We start from the raw sequence: 27,713 nt of genomic DNA on the forward strand, positions 1-27,713 counted from the left end.
TGAAGTGAGGTTTTCCTTCTAGTCATTTTGCTCAGTGCAGAGTGGCCAAAAACAAGTTGTATTGGAACACGGGGGAGTATCACTGGTCCCTCTAGCTGGTCTTCTGGGGGAGGGGCCTGCTGTGCTGATTTTCAGGTGTTAGCACTTGGGGGAGCTGCTCTGCCCCTGCCTGCTGCAGGGCTCAGCGGGGGTTGTTTACCCCGTCGGGCCCCAGGAGGAACAGCCCCAGTGGCTATGGCAGCTCTGGAAGCCTGGATTCAGCCTCCGCAGGAACTACGGGGCTCGGGGCTCTCTGCTCTCCGTCCGCAGGGCCTGGAGGCTCCGGGGCGGGGCCGCTGATCTGCTCAGCTCGGGGCAGGAGCGTCCTTGCTGTCCTGGGCCCTCCCAGCCTCTGCCAGTCCCGGGGGAGGCCGGATCCTGGGCTGTGTCCCGGTGCCCTGTGCTCCGGGGCCTGCGCTGGTGGATTCGCGCTCCCGCCCTGCAGCTCCCTCCCTGGAGCCGCTCCCGAGCCCCTCCGAGCTGCTCCGGTCGGTCCCTGGTCCCTCCGTGCGCGCTGCAGCCCTTAGGGAGCTCGGGGCACTCTCCTGCGCTCGCAGGTGTCTGTTAGTGTCCCAGGGAGCCTGAGGGCATCCCCGCTCTCCTGGGTCCTGCTCCACCTCCCTGCGAGCCCCTTTCCGCCCGCCCGGGAAGGTTGGTGCAGCTCCTGCTCCTCCGGGACGGGGCTCTCCTGTCCTGGGGACACTCGCCCCGGCCTCAGCCCGGCTCCTCGCGGGGCCCCTCCCCCTCGGAGGCCTTTTGTTTCTTTATTTCTTTTCCCCGTCTTCCTACCTTGATAGAAGCGTGAACTCTTCTCACTGTAGCATTCCAGCTGGTCTCTCTTTACATCTCAGGCCGAATTCGTAGATTTTCAGGATGGTTTAAAGGTTATCTAGGTAATTTGGTGGGGACAGGTGATTTGGGGACCCTGCTCTTCTGCCATCTTGCCCCTCCATGGACTGTTTTTAAATGTAGTTTCCAAGTATTTGATGATTTAATTTCATTGTGGTCAGAGATCATATTTTATATGATTTGAACTCTTTTTTTAAAAAAAGATTTTATTTATTCATGAGAGACACAGAAAGAGAAAGAGGCAGAGATACAGGCAGAGAGAGAAGTAGGCTCCACACAGGGAGCCCAATGTGGGACTCAATCCCAAAACTCCAGGATCATACCCTGGGCCCAAGGCAGGTGCTAAACCGCTGAGCCACCCAGGAGTAACGATTTGAATCCTTTTGAATTTGAGACTTGTTTTGTGGCCCAGAACATGGTTTATGTTGGTAAATGTTCTACATGTACTTGGGAATAATGTGTATTCTGTTGTCATTGGATTTCTATAAGTGTCAGGTCATGTTGGTTGATACTGTTGTTCAAGTTTTGCTGTTTGCATCCTTTTTTTTTTTTTAAACTGGAGTTCAATTTGCCAACATACAGCATATAACCCAGTGCTCATCCTGTCAAGTGCCCCCCTCAGTGCCCATCACCCAGTCACCCCAACCCTCTGCCCACCTCCCTTTCCACCACCCCTTGTTCATTTCCCAGAGTTAGGAGTCTCTCCTGTTCTGTCATCCTCACTGATATTTTCACTCATTTTCTCTCCTTTCCCCTTTATTCCCTTTCACTAGTATTCCCCAAATGAATGAGACCATATAATGTTTGTCCTTCTCCGATTGACTTCACTCAACATAATGCTCTCCAGTTCCATCCACGTTGAAGCAAATGGTGGGTATTTGTCATTTCTAATGCCTGAGTAATATTCCATTGTATACATATACCACATCTTCTTTATCCATTCATTTTTGATGGACACTGAGGCTCCTTCCACATTTTGGCTATTGACATTGCTGCTATAAACATCGGGGTGAGGGTGTTCCAGCGTTTCACTGCATCTGTATCTTTGGGGTAAATCCCCAGCAGTGCAATCGCTGGGTCGTAGGACAGTTTTATTTTTAACTCTTTGAGCAATGTCCACACAGTTTTCCAGAGCAGCTGTACCAGTTCACATTCCCACCAACAGTGCTTGAGGGTTCCCCTTTCTCCACATCCTCTCCAACATTTGTTGTTTCTGTCTTGTTCATTTTCACCATTCTCACTGGTGTGAGGTGGTATCTCATTGTGGTTTTGATTTGTATTTCCCTGATGGCCAGTGATGTGGAGCAATTTTCTCATGTGCTTGTTGGCCATGTCTGTGTTTTCTTTGGTGAAATTTCTGTTCATGTCTTGCCCATTTGATTATTGGATTGTCTGTTTCTTTGCTGTTGAGTTTAATAAGTTCTTTATAGATCTTGGATACTAGCCCTTTATCTGCTATGTCATTTACAAATATCTTCTCCCATTCTGTATGTTGTCTTTTAGTTTTGTTGACTGTTTCTTTTGCTGTGCAAAAGCTTCTTAAGTCCCAATAATTCATGTTTGCTTTTGTTTCCTTTGCCTTCATAGATGTATCTTGCAAGAAGTTGCTGTGGCCAAGTTCAAAAAGGGTGTTGCCTGTGTTCTCCTCTAGGATTTTGATGGATTCTTGTCTCACATTTAGATCTTTCATCCATTTTGAGTTTATCTTTGGGTCTGGTGTAAGAGAATGGTCTAGTTTCATTCTTCTGCACTTGGCTGTCCCATTTTCCCAGCACCATTTATTGAAGAGACTTTTTTCCAGTGGATAGTCTTTACTGCTTGTCGAATACTAGTCGACCATAGAGTTGAAGGGCCATTTCTGGATTCTCTATTCTGTTCCATTGATCTATGTGTCTGTTTTTGTGCCAGTACCACACTGTCTTGATGATCACAGCTTTGTAGTACAACCTGAAATCTGGCATTGTGATGCCCCCAGCTCTGGTTTTCCTTTTTAATATTCCCCTGGCTATTCGGGGTCTTTTCTGATTCCATACAAATCTTAAGATGATTTGTTCCAACTCTCTGAAGAAAGTCCATGGTATTTTGATAGGGATTGCATTAAATGTGTAAATTGCCCTGGGTAGCATTGACATTTTCACAATATTAATTCTTCCATTCCATGAGCATGGAATATTTTTCCATCTTTTTGTGTCTTCCTCGATTTCTTTCAGAAGTGTTCTGTAGTTTTTAGGGTATAGATCCTTTACCTCTTTGGTTAGGTTTATTCCTAGGTATCTTATGCTTTTGGGTGCAATTGTAAATGGGATTGACTCTAATTTCTCTTTCTTCAGTCTCAGTGTATAGAAATGCCACTGATTTCTGGGCATTGATTTTGTATCCCACCACACTGCCGAATTGCTGTATGAGTTCTAGCAATCTTGGGGTGGAGTCTTTTGGGTTTTCTATGTACAATATCATGTCATCTGCAAAGAGGGAGAGTTTGACTTCTTTGCCAATTTGAATGCCTTTTATTTCTTTTTGTTGCCTGATTGCTGAGGCTAGGACTTCTAGTACTATTTTGAATAGCAGTGGTGAGAGTGGACATCCCTGTCGTGTTCCTGATTTTAGGGGAAAGGCTCCCAGTGTTTCTCCATTGAGAATGATGTTTGCTGTGGGCTTTTCGTAGATGGCTTTTAAGATGCTGAGGAATGTTCCCTCTATCCCTACACTCTGAAGAGTTTTGAAATACCTATTCTACTAAAGCTGTTCCAAAAGATGGAAAGAGATGGAATACTTCCAAACTCATTTTATGAGGTCAGCATCACCTTAATTCCAAAACCAAAGACCGCACCAAAAAGAATTATAGACCAATATCCCTGATGAACTCATATGCAGAAATTCTCAACAAGATACTAGTCAGTAGGATCCAACAGTACATTAAGAAGATTATGCACCATGACCAAGTGCTGTTTACATCCTTGCTGATTTCTGCCTGCTTATTCTATTGATTATTGAGAAAGGAATATATAGTCATTCCAGCTTTATTTTGACTGGTATTAGTGTAGTGTATTGTTTCCTCTATACTTCTAACTTTTAACCTTTTTGTCTTTATGTTTAAATTGGTTTATTATTTACTTTTAACCTTTTTGTCTTTATGTTTAAAGTGGTTTATTATAGGCAGCATACAATTGGATCTTGCTATTTTATCTGTTCTTAATGAAGAACTAATTGGTCTGACTACTAGGGAACTAGTGTCATTGCTTAACGTGCTATCTCCCCTAATATTCCTGATCTCACCAGGCAACATGTAGAGATGGGGGCCAACTTGGTGGACAGGATGGAGGACTATTGCATTCTCCTCACTATGCCTACCTGGGACCAGGCAGGGGCATGTGAAAGCAAGGCATCCCTCTTGGGACCTTGAAGGGAACCAACAACTGTGCCTGAGAGAGATGGGACTTTTGGAATCTGACTTGCACTGTTGCTGACCAATCATAACCTTCACTGGTCTTAGTTCTCTGTTAAACCAGGTGTTAACCTATTAGTTGTTGAGTTGCAGAAGGTCAAGGATTGGATCCCAGGAGTGGAGCTCAACATAGTGGCTGTTTACTATCTAGAATATAAGCATTGCAAAAACATAATCAGATATGGCTGTATTAGTACATACTGGCCAATTATTAGTACATACTGTTTATCATATTTGTGCTAGGTTTAATTCTATTTACTGCATCCTAACTCCTATTAGGAAAAAAAAGGAAAATAAAGAGATCATCACAAGAAAAATTTCACCTATAATGACTGCCTCTGGGTGCCCTGACCCCTCCCCCAAGCTTCAAGGCTTACACACATCTCTACTTGGAAGCCCCTGTCAACTAGCCCTCAAATTCAACAATTCAATTTCCTAAGGTCTAAAACTTAGGAGTCATATTTGGATTTCTTTCTCTTCCCTATCTTTTGATAGTCACCTATTCCTGCTATTAACTTTCCCCACAAAGAGAATCTTGTTGATTCAGTAAAGCTGATGTTATTTAAACTTACTGCAAGAAGGGAAAGCGCCACTTTGACAGAATCTTAGTAGTTAGGGGAAGTTAGGAAAATCTATCTCTTAGGGTTTTGAGTTTTGGACTCACATGGTTTAAGGCACATCCTTCAAGATGGGGAACTGGTTGGGGTGGGCAAAGTTTGTGACATGATATTTAGAATTAATGGGCATAATAAGAAAAGGGTCTTGAAGCAATTTGTTATCCTATCAGGAGACCTATTTGCCCTGATGCACACATTGCTTGCCCAGATAAGTTAGTTGGTAATAATTTCCTGAAGTACATAGTAAAGCTAACTACTGGTTTAGTCTTACCATCCTGGGCAAAAAAAAATTTCCTGGGGCACAGTTACATCATGTTGACTCCATTCTCTCTGCTACTCTTACTTTTAAACTTCAGTCCCTTTTTATCTGCCTACACTACTACCATTGCCCTAGTTCAAGCTCTCATCATAACTTGCTTAGACTATTTAAAACGCCTTATAACACATCTATAGTCTTTTGCCCTCAGATTTGTTTTCCTTACTGCCACCATAGTAATGTAACTACATTGCAACTCTTGACACTGATACATGTATATAACCTTTTAATGGCTTCTGGCTGTCTGTAGGTTAAAATCAGTACCTGATCCTTGTCTGCACTCTTCTTGCATTGCTGTCTAGCATTTGATTTCCTGCATCTATGCGTTTGTTGATACTGTTGCCTCTACTTGGAATATCTTCCCTCCTACAATATGTGGCTAATTTTTATTTTTCCTTTAAAAGTTAACTCAGGTGATACCTCCTATAGGAAATGTTTCCTGAACCTAGACTGTGCTTCGAGAACATACTGTGTATAGTGCTGTTATTACATTTTGCCATATTGTGCAGAAATTACCTCTTATGAGGGGAGAGAGCCACCTAAAGGCAAGTTGTCTTTATTAATTTCACTATCTACTAGCATCCACAATAGGGCCCAGCACATAGTAAGTTCTGTTTTTACTGACCCAAACAAATTGGGTCAGAAGGGGAGGACTTAAGAACTTAAGGGGAGAAAAGAAATGATGATTTAACTTTAAATTGATGTATTTGAGGCAACATCAGTGCACCCAAATAGAGACTATTTAATGAGAGCAGGATTTAAAAGTATTATTGGGAAATCATTCCATTGGAGTAATAGTTTGAACTGATTATTTCACCAAGAGTGATAGTGTAAACAAGAGAGCACAGATTGAGAACTGATATTTGGGGAATACACACAGTGTGTGGGAGAAAGTAGAAGAAGCCCTTAGAATTATCAGTAGCAACAGAGGTAAACAAGATAAACCAGAGGCATAAGAGTATTGGGATGGGGAGAGGCAAGGAGGAAAAAAGCATACAAAGGAAAGTTGGAATCATGGTGTCAAATTTTGCAGAACAGTTTAAGAGTGTGAGAACTGTAAAAAGATTTTCTAAATCTGACACTATTATATCTAGCTAATAAAATGGGGTTTGGTTTATTTTCTTTGTTTCTTTCTATTTCTTTTTCTTTTTAGTTCGTAGACAAAGTAAGACTTTTTTTGTTCTCAGTTTTTAATTAATTTTTTTTTTTTTATTTAGTTATGATAGTCACAGAGAGAGAGAGAGGCAGAGACACAGGCAGAGGGAGAAGCAGGCTCCATGCACCGGGAGCCCGACGTGGGATTCGATCCCGGGTCTCCCGGATCGCGCCCTGGGCCAAAGGCAGGCGCCAAACCGCTGCGCCACCCAGGGATCCCATGTTCTCAGTTTTTAAACTGGCAAAAATATATCCTTTATCTTTACCTGTGTTTAACCAGAACTTTCTCAAGGAGTGTGATTTTCTTTATTTGGGAGTAAAGTTTAACCTTATTGAGGGCCTGTAGTAAGTGTTACTTTGAGTTAACATGTTTTATATTTTTTTCTTATCTCTTTTGTCTTTGTGAGCAAAATCATTATATTTAGATTATTTGAAAACAAATTGGTCTCTCCCTTGATGTGTTCTTATCTTGATTACTAGATTATTTACAGGCCATTGGTAGTTACTCATTAAAAAGTAGCAAGCAAGATATTATCATTATGTATTTTCATTTTACCAAGTTCATTTTAGAACTATTATGATTATATTACTCATTTTCAAAAGTATTTTCAGCAATGAAACCTTTCCTTAAATGTATATGGATCCCAATATGTGAATCAGATAAAGTGGAGTTTGTATGAAACTGTGACCGGGACCTACAGTCCCTCCGAAGTTGTGTCTAGCTTTCTAACTCTTCCTTCTCCTTATCTCCAAACAACCATTGGCCTCTGGGTCTTTTCCATGGAAATCCCAGGGCTACTGAAAGCATAGTTTGAAAATCACTTATATGTAATACTCTTTGTAGAAATGCTGATGGCCATATTAATACTGAAAGTTACAAGATATTTAGACTCCAAATCAGTTGACACTTCCGCCTTGTTCTTTTATTGGTCAGTAGTATGTACAACAATAAATAGTTCTCCAAAGAGCAAATAAACTTATGCTAAAATTATTTAGGCAGAAGTTGTATATTTTTTTAAAAAGATTTTATTTTTATTTATTTATTCATGAGACAGAGAGAGAGAGAGAGAGGCAGAGACACAGGCAGAGAGAGAAGCAGGATCCATGCAGGGAGCCGGATGTGGGACTCAATCCCAGGTCCCTAGGATCACACCCTGGGGTGAAGCCAGTGCTAAACCGCTGAGCCACCTGGGCTGCCCAGAAGTTGTATATCTTTCAGGAAAGTTGTCAATGTTCCTTTGTCAATGTGACACTGACCTACTATTACATCTGCAGTCTCCTTCCAATACCAGTGATTTTCTCTGGTCTTAAATGTCTACATTTTTCCTACCTAGTAAATATTATCTAGTATGATGGGGGTCTATTTTATTTTTTATTTCATCAAATTTATAGTGTGTCATGTATATGAGAGGTCCTGTGTTAAAATGCAGGGGTAGTATTTTAAATAAAATACAATTTACTGTTAAGGAAATAGAAAATTGCTGTAAGGTTTGAGAGTACAGTAAAAGAAGTAATCGGAGGATATTAATGGGAATCCTGTGAAATGGAAAGACCTAGCTCAGGCCAGCTAAGGGTTTGTCAGAAAAAGTGCTAGCTTCCCTGAAGACCCTGAGTCAGCTCTTCAAAGATAATTAGACTTCAACCAGAGGCAAATAGGGAAAGGTCTTTATAGGTGGGCAGAGAGAGGAAATAGGCTCTGAAAGAGGGCATGCCTTGTTTGGAGACCTGTAAGTAGTTTAGTATGGCCAGAGTTTAGCATGTGAAGGGATTGGTGAGTGAAGCCAGATGAAAAACGACTATGTTTTCCAAGCTTAGGAATTTGGACTTTATTTTGAAAGTGTTATGAAGCAAGTGAAGGATTTTAAGCTGAATAATTGCATGGTCAAATTTGTGTTTTAGAAAGCACTCTGGCAATAGTCAAGAGAACAGATTAGAATGGACCTTTCTTAGAAGCAAAGCACCCATTAAGTAATAGACTTTAGCAATAATTTACACAAAAATGAGGATGGTAGAACTGATATAGTGGGTGGGGGAATGAATTCAAGATATATGAAGGAGGCAAAAGCAGTAGAGTTATTGGTTAGAAAAGAGTGAATGAATGCAGGGATGACTCTTAGTAGGGCTATATGCCTACTAAGAGAAAGAAATTAAGAGAAAGGAATCTCATGAGCTTTTTGCCTCAAGATTCTTAGAGTGCCAACTTGAGCGAGGGTATAGGTGCTTTTTTAATTTTCTTATATTTGTATTTGCCTATTTTTAAAGTGTTATATGAAGAAGTAATAACAGGACATATTATCAGGGAAGGTTATAGAATTTTTTAAAAAATCTATTAGATTAAGGTAGACTTTTTTTTTTAAGATTTTATTTATTTGACGCAGAAAGAGAGCACAAGCAGCGGGTAGTGGCAGAGGGAAAGAGAGAAGTAGGTTCCCTGCTGAGCAGGGAGCCCAACAAGGGGCTCAATCCCAGGACCCTGAGATTATGACCTGAGCCAAAGGCAGATGCATAACCAACTGAACCACTCAGGCGCCTTAAGGTAGACTCTTATTTAAGATAGTTTAGGGGATCCCTGGGTGGCGCAGCGGTTTGGCGCCTGCCTTTGGCCCAGGGCGCGATCCTGGAGACCCGGGATCGAATCCCACGTTTGGCTCCCGGTGCATGGAGCCTGCTTCTCCCTCTGCCTGTGTCTCTGCCTCTCTCTCTCTCTCTGTATGACTATCGTAAATAAATAAATAAAAAAATTAAAAAAAAAAGATAGTTTAGAAGTGGGGCATCTGTGTGGCTCAGTGGTTGAGCATCTATCTTTGGCTCAGGTCGTGATCCTGGGTCCTGGGATCAAGTCCCACATCGGGCTCCCTGCATGGAGCCTGCTTTTCCCTCTGCCTATGTCTCTGCCTCTCTCTCTATGTCTCTCATGAATAAATAAATAAAATCTTAAAGAAGGAAGGGAGGAAGGGAGGAAAATCCAGGAATTTTCACATTGCCATTAGTTTGTCAGAATTTTTACCTTTTAAAAAGATGTGTGGTTAGATTGGCTTTTCTGTATAAAGTAGCTGAGTTAGTAATAGTTCTTCTGCGACATTATGCATTTTAAAATACAACATGATTTTCCTCAGAATGCAAACTTTGATTTTCAAGCTTTTCATTGGTGTCATGTGGAAATTAATGTTCAATCCCTTGCTATTTAACACTCCTGACAAAGAGGAGGTATCCTTTATATAGCTTTGCTACATCATTTTCAAAAGTTAAGATCTTTTAGGCTGATTGAGGTGGTTAAATCCCTTTAGGGAAAGAATGCTCCTTAACAGAAAATTGGAGGTATTGGCTTCAGATTTTGAGATCTGCTCTGTAAAGTGATACATTCATTATGTTTATTCCTTGGTTCTTGAATATTCTCTTGTTTCAATTAGATTTTCTTTCCCTATAGTTTGGTGATTTCTACTGTACCTTTGAAAGCATTAGAGAGGTACCTGTCCCAGTAACAAAACAAAGGTTGTAGTTTAATACCTTTTAATTACAGAGATAATGATGAGATTTGGACCTTTATAATTGAAAGCTGTTAGTTTACTTTCATTCTGTAATGATTATAAATATGAAAGTATGTTCTGATATTATACTATTTGCAAGAAAAAATTTTCCTTAGAATAATTTATTCCTTGTAGAACTTTATCTTCTTTATGTTTAAAAGAAACTTTCTTTTTAAACATCTTTATAAAAAAGGTAGTTCTAGTCCTTTGTTTAGTATTTTCTAATAGCAAGCCAAAAAGGTTCCTAAATTTTGGTGTTTAGAAATGATTTTTTCCTAGTAAGTATGAAAGTTTTCAGAAATTGTTAGCAGCTTGTAATTTGGCCCACATGTACATATTTCCTTATTCAGGAATTAGAATGGATTTGAGGGGTAGATCAGTAGGAAAATTCATTGGATTGTTACAATTAAAATGCTTGAAAGTTCTTAGAATAACATCTCAGCAAATCTTAGAGCTTGTTGTTTTATAAGAGCTAGTATTGTTTGTTTGAAAAGTGAAATGATTTGTTTGAGCCTAGAATTCTAAGAGGAGGGATGCTAAATGCTCATTTTCTATTAAACTAAAATGTTTAGTTTAGGACATTAGTTTTTTTTTATCAGCATGGTAATCTAAAGTTTAAATAAGTGAGAAGGTAGTAACTTCTTTTTCATATTTCTTTTACTCTGTCTGCAGGTTGTAAAAATTAAAATGAACAAACTGCGGCAGAGTTTTAGGAGAAAGAAAGATGTTTATGTTCCAGAGGCTAGTCGTCCGCATCAGTGGCAGACAGATGAAGAAGGGGTTCGTACTGGAAAATGTAGCTTCCCAGTTAAGGTAAGAGCTTGTGTTTCTACAATTCTAGATGTGGAAGAGAACTGACATCCTATTAAATGTGAAATCCCATTAATTAGGACAATTAAAAGAGAACCATCTAAAAAGTAATCCCTTCATCTTCTGCTTCAAGGTAGAATTAATGTGAAAAGTAGATTATAACTAGTGATTTTTTCTCTTTATGGAATTTCTGTTGCGTAATCTGGAATCACTACAAATAATATCACTTCTGATGAGAAATTAATCCTGAAATATCTACGTTCCAAATTACCAAGAATCAAATTATTTTGAGTGGGATATGCTTATTAAGTGGTGGGGCAGAGGGGACAAAAGTCTGTTTTCTTAAATGCAGGCCTGATATGTTCTAGAAAATCTTAAAAGAGTTAAATCAAAAGAGACTTTCTCTTTAGTCTTGTAACTGTTAACTGTGCAGAGGATATTTAAACTAATGCCTTCATTTGTCAGATCAGAAAATGGAAGCTCAAAGAAATTAAGAACACAGTGAAGATCTAGAGAAGAGGGTGCCATGCAGATGTTTTTTTTCTTACTACTAGTTGACACTCTGGAGAAGATGAGGCACATTGAAAGTCATGAAAGAAATGTACATACTATACTGTTTAGTGAGAAAAAGCAATTTATAATTATATAAGCATTCTGTGATATGTATTAAGTGTGGGCACAAAAATATAGAAGGAACTAGTCCAAAATGTTAATATCTTCAAGAAAAGAAATTTAGTCTAATATAAAATGTTGATTTCTCTCTACTTTCTATACATTCTTATGTGTGAATATTCTTACTGTAATTTTCTCCTTGTACTGCCTCAGTACCATTGATTGATACATATCCTAGTTTCAGGAAGGAAAATATCTGTAGGATAGGAAAAGTGGTTTGTAGGGATCCCTGGGTGGCGCAGCGGTTTGGCGCCTGCCTTTGGCCCAGGGCGCGATCCTGGAGACCCGGGATCGAATCCCACGTCGGCTCCCGGTGCATGGAGCCTGCTTCTCCCTCTGCCTGTGTCTCTGCCTCTCTCTCTTTCTCTGTGTGACTATCATAAATAAATAAAAAAAAAAATCTAAAAAAAAAAAAAAGGAAAAGTGGTTTGTAGAATCTACAGGTTAAATAAAGATTTTTTTTAAAGATTTATTTATTTGAGAGAGAGAGAGAGAGCATAAGTGTACATGCATCTGGGAGGGGCACAGGGAGAGAGAGAATTTCAAGAAGACTCCCTGCTGAGCAAGGAGCCCAACCACAGGGGCTGGATCCCACAACTGTGGGATCATGACCTGAGTTGAAACCAAGAGTTGGACGCCGTACCAACTGCACCACCCAGGTGCCCCATAAATACATGTTTTTTATTTTTAATTATTTATTTTTAAAAATATTTTTTTATTTATTTGAGATTGAGAGAGAGAACAAGTATAGAGGGAGAGGCAGACTCTCCACTGAGTAGGGAGCCCAATGTGGAGCTCTATCCCAGGACCCTGGGATCATGACCTGAGCTGAACTGAAGGCAGATGCTTAATCAGCTGAGTCACCCAGGCACCCCAAATACATGCTTTTTAAAATACATGAATTTTTCCACAATCTGTCAGTAACTAAACAATTTTCCTAATCAGTTAGCTTTGCTTACTTAACTCATTTGCTGAAATTTCTTTTATTGGAATAATACACTTAAAATATTTTAATTTAAAATTTTGGGTATGATATTAAAATATGAAAAGGTCCTCATACAAAGAAACGAACGCTCGTCTCTACTACCTCCCCCAACCTTATCCCAAAGAGTAGGCTCCTTTTGATTATACAAGTTGAGTATTGTGGAAATGGGTACTTTTACACATTGTTGATTACTTGGAATATAAACTGTAACCTCAATTTGGAATGTCAGTTAAAATTTGAAATGCACTTTACATTTAACCAGAAATTTTATATTTAAGGGATTCCTGGGTGGCTCAGCAGTTGAGTGCCTGCCTTCAGCCCAGGGCGTGATCCTGGAGACCCAGGATCAAATCCCACGTCAGGTTCACTGCATGGAGCCTGCTTCTCCCTCTGCCTGTGTCTCTGCCTGCCTCTCTCTCTCTCTCTCTCTCTCTCTCTCTCTTTCTCTCTCTCATGAATAAATAAATAAAATCTTAAAAAAAAAAAAAAGGAAGAAATTTTGCATTTAAGAATTACATTTAGGGCAACCCGGGTGGCTCAGCGGTTTAGCGCTGCCTTCAGCCGGGGGCGTGATCCTGGAGACCCGGGATTGAGTCCCCCATCAGGCTTCCTGCATGGAGCCTCCTTCTTCCTTTGCTTGTGTCTCTGTCTCTCTCTCTGTGTATCTCTCGTGAATAAATAAATAAAATCTTAAAAAAAAAAAAAAGAATTACATTTAATGGCACTTGAGTAGTGCTCAGCTGGTTAAGCATCCAACTCTTGATCTCAGCTCAGGTCATGACTTCAAGTCCTGCATGGAGCCTACTTTAAAAAAAAAAAAAAAGAAAGAAAGAGAATTATACTTAAGGGACACCTGGCTGGTTTAGTCAGAAGAGCATATGACTAACTTGGGGTTATAAGTTCGAGCCCTATGTTGGCTATAGAGATTAGTAAAAAAAAATAAAAAAAATTGTAGGTGACAAATCATAAGAGACTGTTACCTATAGAGAACAAACTGAGGATTGACGGAGGGGAAGTAGTGGGGGGTGGTTTAAGTGGGTGATAAGGAGAGGCACTTGTGATGAGCATTGAGTGTTTTATATAATGATGAATCATTAATTCAGTACCTGAAACCAATATTACACTATATGTTAACTAACTAGAATTTAAATAAAAACTTGAAATAAAGAATTACATTTAAGTACATTCATTGATATACTAGCACAAGTGGTCATTAGCATTGTTTGATAGCAAAAATCTGGAAACACATTAAATGCCCATCATTCTGGAACTCGAGAAAGACATTATGACATAGGGGATCCCTGGGTGGGTCGGCTGTTTAGCACCTGCCTTCAGCCCGGGGCATGGTCCTGGAGTCCCAGGATTGAATCCCGTGTCGGGCTCCCTGCATGGAGCCTGCTTCTCCCTCTGCCCGTCTCTCTCTCTCTCTCTCTCTCTCTCTCTCTCTCTGTCTGTCTCTCATGAATAAATAAAATCCTTTTAAAAAAAAAAAGAGAAATTATGACATCCATTAAGTGACATTCTTTGCCACTCTTAAAAAAAGAACAAGGTAGATCTATATTCATACATTTAGTAAATTTTTTGAATACCTACTGTGTGCCAGGCATATATGCTAAGTGGTAAACAAAAAGACACTTCCTGCTCTTATAGAGTTTATAGTCTTGTGGGAGGACAGACTTTAATTAGATATTTGCATTAATAATATATTATTATAAACTGAGATAAGCACTTTTTAAAAAATATTTTATTTATTTATTCATGAGAGACACATAGAGAGATAGGCAGAGAGAGAAACAGGCTCCATGCAGGGAGCCTGATGTGGGACTCGATTCCGGGACTCCAAGATCACACCCTAGGCTGAAGGTAGATGCTTAACCACTGAGCTACCCAGGCGTCCCGAGATAAATGCTTTTTAAAAAGGGAAGGCTGTAGTGTAAGAAGTTATGAAATGAACATGGAAAGAAGTAGGGGATGTTAAAGGTTTTGGACTTTATAAGTAATAGGAAGCCACTATCTGGTGTGTTTTTTTTCATTATTTATTTTATTGTGGTAAAATACATAACATAAAATTTACCATTTTAACCATTTCTCTGTGTACAGTATGGTAACATTAATAACATTCATATTGTTGTGCAATCATCAGCACCATCCATCTCCAGAACTTTTAATCTTCCTGAACTGGGACTCTGGATGTGGTGTGGTTTGGAGGTAGTCTATAGTAGATGTGAAGAGTCTGGTAAAAGATTATTACAGTAATCCAGAGGAGAGATAATGTTTACTCTGGACTAGGGTGGTAACTGTGATGAAGAAAAGAAATGAAGTAAATTGAGAGATAATTAAGAGATAAAGGCAACAGGAATTGGAAATGGACTAGACCTAGAGAATGAATGATGTTAAGGATGACACCTCGTTTCTTGTCCCAAACTGACAGAGGTGATGATCATTGACATAGGAAACATTGAAAGACTATTCTCTGATATATTCACACAGAATGTTAACTTTAGTGTATTATAAGGTGATAAAGGCAAGGCACAGAACAATGTATATAGTATGATTCTGTTTATAGTTAAAAAGAAAAAATCTGTATATCTGCTTATGTGTGAGAAATATCTATAAGACGACACAAGTAAATCTGAATTCTAGAATCGGAATGAAGATTGATGATCTTTTTACTTTTCAATGTATATCCTTTGGAATTGGTGATATTTCTTATGAACATATATTTGTAATAAGCATGTATAAATTTTAAATACCTCATTCACAGGATTCTGAGAGACTGGTATGTAGTATTGAAATAATTGAAGTATAAAGTTAACCGAAGCACTTCCAGTGGGCTGTGAAATAAGCAGTTTTTAAGTATTTTGTGTGAGATAAATAAGGTTCAGTATCATTCAGTACCACAGTCATTTGTCATAACAGCTGATGGGATGTGCTTTAGAAATAAGCATCTAAGGTGTAAGATTTACATGTTATTCAGGCAGGGTGGCTTATTTAGGGTTTTGTTTTGTTTTGTTTTGGTATGGTCTTCTCCAAATAGCCTCTTGAAATCCTTTCTACAAAACATTCATCCTCTGCAATATTGTGGCCTTCCATGCCTTATCTGCCTTCCCGTCCCACCCTGCACATGTATACAAGCCACACATGGTTGGATAAAAGAATCAGAACCTGAAGTTATTTTCAGTAGCCTAAAAATAGATAAATTTCCTTAGTCAAATATAGCTGAGTAAATGATGTTTTATCTGGCCTTGCCTTAGAAACCACTGAATTCTGAATTACTAATGAGTTGTAAAAAGTTCCCCCTGTAGACTACTAGGAGGGTGGTAGGCATGCTCACTGAGGAAGAACATGCTTAGGGATAAAAAAGATGAATTCCTTTTGAGATGTGTGCATGCAGATCCCTACTCATCACAAGCACCATGAGTTTTGATTTTTGAGATTACAGATAAATTCTACTAATGAGGCAAGTTTGCAAATACGGAATCCTTGAATAATGAAGGTTGACTTATAACTTATCATTGAAGTAATGAGTAAGTGAGATTGCCTAGAGGAAGTGAGAGGAGGGAAGGGCCTAGGACAAACATAGAAGGGACAGGCAAAGAGATGAGTACCTTCAAAGGAGATAAAAATGAGTAGACAGGTGTAAGGGAACCTGAAGAGTACAGTCTCAGAAGCCAGGGTTTCAAGGAAGGAGAGAGTAGTCAAATGCTATAAAGAGATCAAAGAAGAAATGAAACTTCATTAGATTAAAAAATTTCAAATTTTGGTGACTTTTATGATAGCACTTAAGAGGAGTCATGAGGATGGAATCTGGAGTGAGGAGTGAATGGTTGCAAAATAAGGAAGAAGATGACAAATCTAGAGATTACTAATCCAAGAAGGTTGTCAGACAAGGTTGTGTGAGGATGGGAATGGGGGTGGAAGGGAAGTATTACAAAGTGCACAAGGAAACTCTTCGTGTGGATGGCTGTTTATTATATGTATTTTTAAGATTTTTATTTATTTATTCATGAGAGACCCAGAGCGATGGAGAGGCAGAGACACAGGCAGAGGGAGAAGCAGGCTCCATGCAGGGAGCCCGATGTGGGACTCCATCCCGGGACTCCAGGATTGCACCCTGGACTAAAGGCAGGCGCCAAACCGCTGAGCCACCCAGGGATCCCTGGCTGTTTATTATATTGATTGTGATGATGGTTCCTCAGGTATATACATAAACTCAGCAAATTATAACTTTATAATTCATTATATGTCAATTATACCTCAGGAAGGTGGTTAATTTTTTTTTTTTTTAGTGAAATAGTTTGTCTCCAAAGGAGTGTAGAAGGGCAGAATAGCAAAGGGAGTGTGAGGTTGAGAAACTCTGTTGTTTCAAAACTGTTTTAAGAGTTCCATTAGATGTAGTTTATATACCATAAGGTTTACTCATTTAAAGTCTATAAGTCACTAGTAGTTTAATTTTTTTTTAAGATTTTATTTATTTATTCATGAGAGACTCAAATTGAGAGAGAGAGGCAGAGACCCAGGCAGAGGGAGAAACAGGCTCCACTCAGGGAGCCCAATGTGGGACTCGATCCCGGATCCTGGGATCATATCCTGGGCTGAAGTCAGACGCTTAACCGTTGAGCCATCCAGGTGTCCCTAGTAGTTTAATTTTTATGTTGAATTTTGTTTTTAGGGTAGGAGATGGACATAACTAAAAGGACTTTATAAAGAAGCAGTGGAGAGAGTGGATTCGTTGTAGATAGAAGAAGATGATGCTTCTATTTTAACAGTATCAAAAGTGGAAAACGGGGTATAAATGTACTTAAATTTATGATGTTGGTGGCTTAAGCCTGATGGAGCTCTATTTTATTTTTTAAAAGATTTTATTTATTTATTTGAGAGAAACAGAGAGTATAAATGGAGACAGAGAGAAGCAGACTCCCTGCTGGGCAGGGAGCTCGATGCGGGGCTCAGTCCCAGGACCCTGAGATCATGACCTGAGCCAAAACCAAGAGTTGGACACTTAACTGTGCCACCCAGGCACCCAGGGAGTGTTTTTACAACTCCAAAACTATTTTCCCCAAAAGACAGATTATGGATGGTTTCAGAGGTTGGTTCTTTCAAAACCTCAAAGAATAACTTTTTCTAAGGCAAAATTCTTTAAAAAAAAAAAAAAAAAAGAAGAAGAAGAAGACGAAGAAGAATTCTTATGCTGTTTAACTATACCAGAGCATATGTGGGTTGGTGGGTGGGAAGAATGGTTTCCAGATTTTTTTTGGCATTAACAGAATCCTGCTATAACAAAGATAGCACAAAACAAAAGAAAACCATAGACCAATTCAGATGAAAAAGTAGGCAGAAAAGGGATCTAAAAATATACTAAAGACCAAAATAGGGTTTAACTCAGGAATCCATTAATCCTAATATTAAATCATTTAATGTTAGGAAATTTGATTTAATTCATTACGTTGATGGACCTGAGAAGAAAAGGACTTCATCACTGCAATGAAAGCAAAGTTGAAGGACTCACACTTCTTGATTTCAGAACTTAGTACAAATCTATAGTAATCAAAACAATGTAAAAAAAAAAAAAACAATGTAGTACTGGCATAAGGATAGATGTATAGAACAATGTAATAGAATTGAGGGTACAGAAATGAACATACATCTGTGGCCAATTGATTTTTGACAAGGGTGCCAAGACCATTCAATGGGGAAAGAATAGTCTCTTCACCAAATGGTGAAATGGAAATGGAACAACTTGATTTCCACTAGAAAAAAAAAATGAAGCCAGACCCCTACCTTACACTGTATGCAGAAAATTAACTTAAAAGTTAACATAAGAATATAAGAATAAGAACCATAAAATGCTTTAAAAAATTTATTCATTTATCCATGAGAGACAGAGACCGAGAGAGAGAGAGAGAGAGAGAGAGAGAGAGGCAGAGATGTGTAGGCAGAGGGAGAAGCAGGCTCCATGCAGGGAGCCCGATGTGGGACTTGATCCTGGAACCATGGGATCACACCTTGAGCCAAAGGCAGACGCTCAACCGCTGAGCCACCCAAGTGTCCCAAGAACCATAAAATTCTTAGAAGAAAACATAAAGGTAAATTATCATGACCTTGTATCTGGCAATAGATTTTTAGATATGACACCAAAACCATGAACAATAAAAGAAAAAATAGATAAACCGGGGCTAATTAAAATGTAAAATTTTTGTGCACTAAAGGAAGTTATCAAGAAATTAGAAAGACTACAGAATGGGAGAAAGTATTTGGAAATCACATGTCTGATAAGAGTCGTGTGTATATATGTATAATATTTCCAAAGAAGATGTACAAATGGCCAACAAATTCATGGAAAGATACTCAGCATCATTAGTCATTAGGGAAATACCTATCAAAATCACAATGAGGTACTGCATCACACCCACTTGGATGCTCTACTTATAAAAACCAAAAAAAAAAAAAAAAAAAAAAAACCAAACCAGAAAATAAGTGTTGGTGAGATTATGGGGGAACTAGAACCCTTATGCATTACTAATGGGAATGTAAAATGATTCTGTTTCTATGGAAAGCAGTTTGGTGGTTCCTCCCTCAAAAAGCTAAACATAGAGGGACGCCTGGGTGGCTCAGCGCTTAGGCATCTACCTTTGGCTCAGGGCCTGATTCTGGATTCCCGGGATTGGGTCCCACATCGGGCTTCTTGCATGGAACCTGCTTCTTCTCCCTCTGCCTGTGTCTCTGCCTCTCTCCCTGTGTCTCTCATGAATAAATAAATAAAATCTTTATTAAATGTGTAAAAAAATTGGACACCTGGGTGGCTCAGTTGGTTAAGCATCTGCCTTCAGCTCAGGTCGTGATCCTAGGGTCTTTGGGATCAAGTCCCACATCAGAGGAGCCTGCTTCTTCCTCTTCTTCTACCTCTTCCCCCTGCTTGTGATCTCTCTCTCTCTCTCAAATAAATAAATAAAATCTTTTTTTAAAAATGAGTAAAATATTGTCCCAGAGTTATGCATAGTGCAATATTTTCATTGAATTTGGAGGATGATGAGGTTGCTCTTAAGTAGCACTATTATATAACACTGATTTCGAAATGGTGGAAGTGCCTTTGGATAAGAAAATAAAAGCTATAAAAGTGGGAAATCAAGACAACATTTTTTTTTTTTTTGGTCTTGTTTCTGCAGATGTCTCTGGAAAACCTAGAGAATCACCCAAAAAACTGTTTAAAATGATAGGAAACACCAGTATTTTGACTACATATAAGTATACTAAAATCAATACATAGAAAAACTAGTTAGTTTTGTGGAAATATTATAAGTCTTCTGATTCTGGCAAAACGTGGATTAGGCTAACATAGAAATACTCCCAATACAAATATCTAGAAATGCTAAATACATTTTTTAAAAATTTTTTTTAATTTTTATTTATTTATGATAGTCACACATAGAGAGAAAGAGAGAGAGAGAGAGGTAGAGACATAGGCAGAAGGAGAAGCAGGCTCCATGCACTGGGAGCCCGACATGGGATTCGATCCAGGGTCTCCAAGATCGCGCCCTGGGCCAAAGGCAGGCGCCAAACCACTGCGCCACCCAGGGATCCCGCTAAATACATTTTTAAACAACCTTATTCTCTTAAAGCACAGCTGAGCTTTCAATAAAGACAGATATCTGCAGTTACCAGAAATTAAGAGGGAATTTGAAAACCAGGCAGGAATCACGCTGGTATGGTACAACCTAGGAGATAGAAGATTTGTGAGCTAGAGCCTTTGGTTTTAACATTCATTCTGAAGGTCCTGGATTCATAAAAAGCAGAGCATTAGAACCGAGAACCCAGCATAGAACCAAGAACCTTCAGTGGGAGAACTAGAATAAAAGCAAAAAAGCAAAAAGTAAAAAGTAAAAGCTTGCCTCTGCTTAGACTCTGGGTGAAAAAAGAAGTGTCCCAGGAAAAATTGAAACTGTGGATCTGGACTTCATACGCTATAACCTGCATGGTATAAGAATCCTCAAATTAATATACAGTAGATCTTAGGCTACTATTACACCTGTGGCACCTTTTAGAAGCAAATGTAAAACCACTCCATAATACAGAATATGTGAATTTCTCCCAGATAAGTTGAGCTTCAGTAAAGATGAACTTACAATTAAAAAAAAAAAGACTATGAAATGGACTTTCTGGTGGCTCAGTCCATTGGGCATCTGTGATCTAGCCTGGCATCAGGCTCTCTGCTCAGCAGAAAACCTGCTTCTCTTTCTCCCTCTGCTCTCCCCGTGCTTCTTGTGCTCTCTGGCTCCTTCTCAAATAAATAAAATCTTTAAAAAAGTCTTATGTGGAAATGATCAGCACATACATTAAGGATTATACAATAAAGGTCAACAAGATTAGCACTGTAAGAACTTGAATTAATAGACTATAGAAGACACTATAAAATATGTACATATAAAATCATTAGATATATAAAAACTGAATTCAAACCATAAGGCAAAAATAAGAGTGAAAAAAAAGGAATAGATCTGACAAAGAATCAAATCTAAGCTTCTAAAAATGAAAAATACTGTTACTGCTATTGAAATTAGTGGACAGTTTCAGTAGTGAATTAGACTTGCTGAAAAGAGGGTTGGTAAGCTGGAAGATAGATTTGATGAAGTTACCCAGAGTGCAGCACAAGGTGATAAAGAGAAAAATAATGAAAAAGAGATGAGGAAATGGTTGAACAAATTTAAAAAGTCCATAGCACTAACAGGCCTAAGGAGAACTCCAGGAGGAGGAGGATGAATTCATTTAAATCAGTATTTGAGGGGCATCTGGGTGACTCAGTGGTTGAGCATCTGCCTTTGACTCAGGTCGTGATCCCAGAGTTCTGGGATTGAGTCCTGCATCATGCTCCCTGCAGGGAGCCTGCCTCTGTCTGCCTATGTCTTTCTCTCTCTCTCTCTCACTCTCTCTCTGTGTGTCTCATGAATAAATAAATAAAATCTTTAAAAAATAGTATTTGAATCCTCAGATTGAAAGAAGCAAGTAGGATAAATTAAATATAGTCTGATACATTTTTAAAGAAGATTTTCATTTATTTAACACAGAGAACACAAGCAGGGGATGCTGCAGAGGGAGAGGAAGAAGCAGGCTCCCCACTGAGCAAGGAGCCTGATGTGGGGCTTGATCCCAGGATCCTCAGGTCATGACCTGAGCTGAAGGCAGATGCTTAACCACCTGAGCCACCCAGGCACCCTCTAGTCTGATGCATTTTTATCCAATTGATTTTTGATAAAGGTTCAGTGCCCACTCAGTGGGGAAAGAATTGTCTTATCTCTTGGTGCTGGGACAACTGGATTTTCACATGTAAAAGAATGAAGTTAGATTCCTACTTTACACCTTATAAAAAATTAACTTACTGAATCAATGACCTAAATATAAAAGTAACAACCATAAAATTCTTAGAAGAAAGCACAAGGGTAAATCTTCATGATTTCAAATCTGGCCGTGGAGTCTTAAATATGACACCAAGAGCATGGACAACAAAAGAAAAAAATAGATATATTGAACTTTATCAAAATTAAAAACTTTTGTGCATCAAAGGATTTTTTGAAGATGAAAATACAACGTACAAAAGAGCAGAAAATATTTGGAAATCATATATTTGATAAAGATTTAATGCTCAGAATATATGATAATTCTTAAAATTCACAATTTAAAGACATGCAACACAATTTGAAAATGAGTAAAGGGATGAAAATATAACACTCCAAAATCTTTGGGATGTAGCAAAAGCCTTCCTAAGAGGGAAGTATGTAGTAATACAGGCCCACATCAAGAAGCAAGAAAATTCTCAAACAAACTAACCTTATACCTAAAGGAGCTAGAAAAAGAACAACAAAGTCTAAAGCCACAGAAGGAAAGAAATAGTAAAGATTAGAGCAGAAATAAATAATACAGAAACCAATACAAGAAATCAATGAAATCAGGAATTGCTTCTTTTAAAATCAACAAAATTGGTCAAAAAGAAAAGAGGAAAAAAAGAGAGAGAGAAAGGACCCAAATAACAAATTAAGAGAGAAGTAACAACTAACACCACAGAAATACAGTTGGGGTGCCTGGGTGGCTTAGTTGATTAAGTGTCCGACTCTTGATCTCAGCTCAAGTCTTGATCTCTGCATCTTGAACTCAAGCCCCACATTGGGCTCAATGCCCAGCAAGCAGTTATGAGAGAATATTATGAAAACCTATATGTCAACAAATTGAACAACCTAGAAGAAATGGATAAGGCCCTGGAAACATATAAATTACCAATACTAAAGCAAGAAGAAATGGAAAACTTGAAAAGACTAATAACCAGCAAAGAAACTGAATCAGTAATCAAAACTCCCAACAAACATGTGGGACCAGGTGGCTTCACAAGTGAATTTTACCAGACATTTAAAGAAGAGTTAATACCTGTTCTTCTCAAACTATTCCAAAAAACAGAAAAGGAAGGAAAACTTCCAAATTCATTCTGAGGCCAGCATTACCCTGATACCAAAACCTCATTAGAACATCATTAAAAAAGAATTACAGGTCGGGGATCCCTGGGTGGCGCAGCGGTTTGGCGCCTGCCTTTGGCCCAGGGCACGATCCTGGAGACCCGGGATCGAATCCCACGTCGGGCTCCTGGTACATGGAGCCTGCTTCTCCCTCTGCCTATGTCTCTGCCTCTCTCTCTCTCCCTGTGTGACTATCATAAAATAAAAAAATCAAAATAAAAAAAAAAGAATTACAGGTCAATGTCCCTGATGAACATAGATGCAAAAATTCTCAATAAAATGCTACTGGCAAAAAAAAATAAAATAAAAATTTAAAAAAAATTAAAAAAAATAAAATGCTACTGGCAAACTGAATCTAGCAGTACATTAAAAATATCATTCACCACGATCAAGTGGTATTTATTTCTAGGTTGCAAGGGTGCTTCATACTTGCAAATCAATCAACACGATACATCAACAAAAGAAAGGATAAAAACCATGATCATTTCAATAGGTGCAGAAAAAGTATTTGACAAAGTGCAACATCCACTCATGATAAAAACTCTCAACGAAGCAGATTTAGAGGGAATATACCTTAGCATAAAAAAGGCCATATATGGAAAAACTCAGAGCTAGCCTCATACTCCATGGTGAAAAACTGAGAACTTATGGTCAGAAGCAAGACAAGGATGTCCATTCTCATCTCTTTTCTTTTCTTTTCTTTTCTTTTCTTTTCTTTTCTTTTCTTTTCTTTCTTTTCTTTTCTTTTCTTTTCTTTTCTTTTTCTTTCTCTTCTCTTCTCTTCTCTTCTCTTCTCTTCTCTTCTCTTCTCTTCTCTTCTCTTCTCTTCCTTTTTTCTTTTCTTTTCTTTTCTAAGATTTTATTTATTTATCCATGAGAGACACAGAGAGGCAAAGACACAGGCAGAGGGAGAAGCAGGCTCCCTGGAGGGAGCCTGATGTGGGACTCAATCTCGGGATCCTGGGATCACGACCTGAGCTGAAGGCAGACTCCAATTGCTGAACCACCCAGGCGTCCCAACCACTTTTCTTCAACATAAGTATTGGAAGTCCTAGCCACAACAATTAGACAACAAAAGGAAAGGCATCCAAGTTGGTAAGGAAGAAATAAAGCTTTCACTATTTGTATATGGCATGATATTATACATAGAAAACCATAAAGACTCCACCAGAAAACTGCTGGAACTGATAAATTCAGTAAAGTCACAGAATACAAGATCAATGTACAGAAATCTGCATTTCTATATATCATTAATGAAACAGAAGAAAGAGAAATTAAGGAATCAATCCCATTTGTAGTTGCACCAAAAACAATAAGATACCTAGCAATAAACCTAATCAAAGAGGTGAAAGGCCTGTACTCTGAAAACTATAAAATACTGATGAAAAAAATTAAAGACGGTACAAAGAAATGACAAGAGATTTCATGCTCTTGGGTCGGAAGAACAAATATTGTTAAAATGTCTATACTACCCAAACATCCTACACATTTAGTACAATCTCTATCAAAATACCAACAGCATTTTTCACAGAGCAAGAACAATCCTAAGTTTGTATGGAACTACAAAAGACCCTGAATAGCCAAAACAATCTTGAAAAAGAAAAACAAAATTAGAGGCCTCACAATTCTAGACTTCAAGTTACATTACCAAACTGTAGTAATCAAAACAGTATGGTACTAACACAAAAATTGATATGTAGATAAATAGACAATAGAAAATCTAGAAATGAATCCACAGCTATATAGTCAGTTAATCTTCAACAAAGCTGGAAAGAATATCTATTGGGAAAAAGACAGTCTCTTCAACAAATGGTGTTAAGGAAACTGTACAGAACATGGAAAAGAATGAAACTAGACTGTTTTCTTATACCATACACAAAAATAAATTCAAAATGGATTAAAGACCTAAATGTGAGACTTGAAACCATAAAAATCCTAGAAGAGAACAAAGGTAGTAACTTCTTTGAAATTGGCCATAGCAAATTCTTTCTAGGTGGGTCTCCTAAGGCAAGGGAAACAAAAATAAACTTTTGTGACTACATAAAAATAAAAAGTTTCTGCATTGCAAAGGAAACTGTGCTAAAAGGCAACCTATAGAATGGGAGAAGATATTTGCAAATGACCTATCAGATAAAGGGTTAGTATCCAAAATCTAAAAAGAACTTTAAAAACTCAACACCCCCAAAACAAATTATCGGATTAAAAAATGGGGAGAAGATGTGAATGGACAGTTTTCTGAAGAATACATACAGATGGCCAGTGAGACACGTGAGAAGATGATCAACATTACTTATCAGGGAAATGCAAATCAAATCAAAGCTACGATGAGATATCACCTCACATCCGATGAGATATCACCTCACATCCGTCAGAATGGCTTAAATCAACAACACAAGAAACAACAGGTGTTGACAAGAATGTGGAGAAAGAGGAACCCTCTTGCAGTGTTGATGGGAATGTAAACTGGTGCAGCCACTCTGGAAAATAGTATGGAGTTTCCTCAGAAAGTTAAAAATAGAACTACCCTGTGATCCAGCAATTGTACTACTAGGTATTTACCCAAAGAATACAAAAACCCTAATTCAGAGGGATACTTGCACCTTGATGTTTATAGCAGCATTATCTACAATATTCAAATTATGGATCCAGCTCAAGTGTCCATCAGTTGAGGAATAGATAAAGAAGATGTGGTATGTATATACAATGGAATATTATTCAGCCATAAAAATAACATGGAGCTAGAGAGTATAATGCTAAGTGAAGTAAGTTAGAGAAAGACAAATGCCATATGATTTTACTTGTATGTGGAATCTAAGAAACAAGCAAAGGGAAAAAGAGGCAAACTAAGAAGCAGACTCTTAACTATAGAGAACAAACTGATGGTTATCAGAGGGGAGGTGGGTGGAAGGGATGGGATAAATGGGTGGTGGGGATTAAGGAATGCATTTCTTAGGAGCACTGGGTGATGTATAGATATGTTTCATCACTGTATTGGACACCTGAAACTAATATTATACTACTAACTAGAATTTAAATAAAACTTAAAAAATTAAAAATAAATAGGTCAAATTTTAAAAAAATGAACAAAGGATGTAAATCGATATTTCTCCAAAAGAAGATACACAAATGGCCAGCGAGTATGTGTAAAGATAGATGCTCAATATCATTAGTCCTTAGGTGCCTGCAAATCAAAATCACAAGATATTACTTCACACCAGTTAGGAGGATGTTACAATTTTTAAAAAGATAGAAAATAAAGTGCTGGTGAGCATGTGGGGTAATTGAAACCCTCATACATTTTGATGGGAATGTTAAATGGTGAAAAGCTATAGATATACTTGTTAATCTAGAAAGAAATGTACAAGAGTGTATTTGAAGGCTACTATAAAACTTCAGAGACATAAAAGACTTGAATAAATACTGTTAGATGGAATAAGTTAGTTAATTATAATGTCAGTTTTTCTCAGATTACTAGTGAACTTAAGGCAGTCTTAATTAAATTTTTCCAAAGTTGGTACCAAAGATTAAAGACAGGAAATAACCAGGAAATTTCTGTGGGAGAAAAATTAGTGAAAGTGATCATGCCAAAACATATTTAAACATTCTTAAACTATAATGATCAAAATAGCATGTTATGGTGCCAAAATAGAAATAAGAGTAAAGCAAAATAGGATATCCAGGATAATGTAATTTTTAATTATATATATTTGGCAAGTCAAGTAAGTGATTAAGGATAGAGTAAAAAAACAGCCAACAGACTAAAAGAATTTAACAGTATATGTGACAAGGTGCTATGAATGAGATGTCAGAATTTCTTGAGATGTCAGAATTTCTTGAGATGTCAGAATTTCTTAAAATGTCAGAATAGTAATGCAGGTTTTACTACTTTCCACTGCTTTATTCTCTTTACTTATTGGACCAAGAAATTAAGAATATATTTTTGGGCTTTGAAAAGGTCAAGTATCAATAAACAGAAAGAAATCCTTTTTTAGAGCTGCATTCAACCAAAGAGGTAATTAAAAGTCCATTCATCATTGTCTTCTAAGCTGAAAAATAGAGCTTTCCAGAATTTGAGTGTAATATAGCGATCACTGTAGCATCTGACTGAATGATGAAAAACAGCCTTCAGTGAGGGAGTACTATATTGTTTGAGTGTGAATTCAATCTGAAAATCTAGAATTAATTGACAGAACTACCAAACACTTGACATTCCTGATAGCCTATAATCTTGAGTTAAAATTTATCTAATTTAAAAGAAAAAAGATAAGCAAAGATGACTAAATATGGAATCTGTTAAAGCTATCTCATAGTGATCCAGATAAAGGTGCACTGGTGAAAATACGCTATCAGCATCCTTTCTTATTGATATGAAATATTATTACATATTATTTCTAGTATAGTAGATTAGAAATTCTCTAAAATTTGAGGTCCTTATGTATACTGAGTATCCACAATGAATTCAGTGATGTTGAGTTTGAGAAAACATTATTTTACCACTGTTCCTCATCTGTAAAACCAAAGAATGTAAGTAAATGTGGATCGAGATAGAAAGTTTTAGAAAATAAAATTTGTAGCCAAATTCATTGCACATGAGAATCCAAAACAGAAAATGTAAGTTATTTATGTTATTGGATTTCATATTATTCATGTTGTGCCTGAGATTGCGAATCCGAGAAACCATCGAGGAGCCGACACCGATGCAAACACACGAGGGTTTATTTACAAGCTTGAGCTTGGGTCCAAGTATACCCAACACAGCGGAGCAGGGACTTGGACCCCAAAGTGGGTTACAGCTGGGT

The 27,713-nt window shown here is 38.0% G+C and overlaps 1 protein-coding gene across 9 annotated transcripts in view; it reads left to right on the forward strand.

The window, feature by feature from the left end:
- Positions 1 to 27,713, forward strand: part of NUMB (NUMB endocytic adaptor protein) — a 168,160-nt gene that overhangs the window by 95,366 nt on the left and 45,081 nt on the right. For all 9 annotated transcript variants that reach the window (XM_055303912.1, XM_055303911.1, XM_055303914.1 and 6 more), the window contains one exon: positions 10,621 to 10,761. In XM_055303912.1, the coding sequence (XP_055159887.1) occupies positions 10,636 to 10,761 (126 nt within the window). In that variant the 5' untranslated portion in view covers positions 10,621 to 10,635. The remainder of the gene's footprint in view (positions 1 to 10,620; positions 10,762 to 27,713) is intronic.

The sequence above is a fragment of the Nyctereutes procyonoides genome, unplaced genomic scaffold (assembly GCF_905146905.1).
Source record: "Nyctereutes procyonoides isolate TBG_1078 unplaced genomic scaffold, NYPRO_anot_genome, whole genome shotgun sequence".
NCBI classification, from domain to species: Eukaryota; Metazoa; Chordata; class Mammalia; order Carnivora; family Canidae; genus Nyctereutes; species Nyctereutes procyonoides.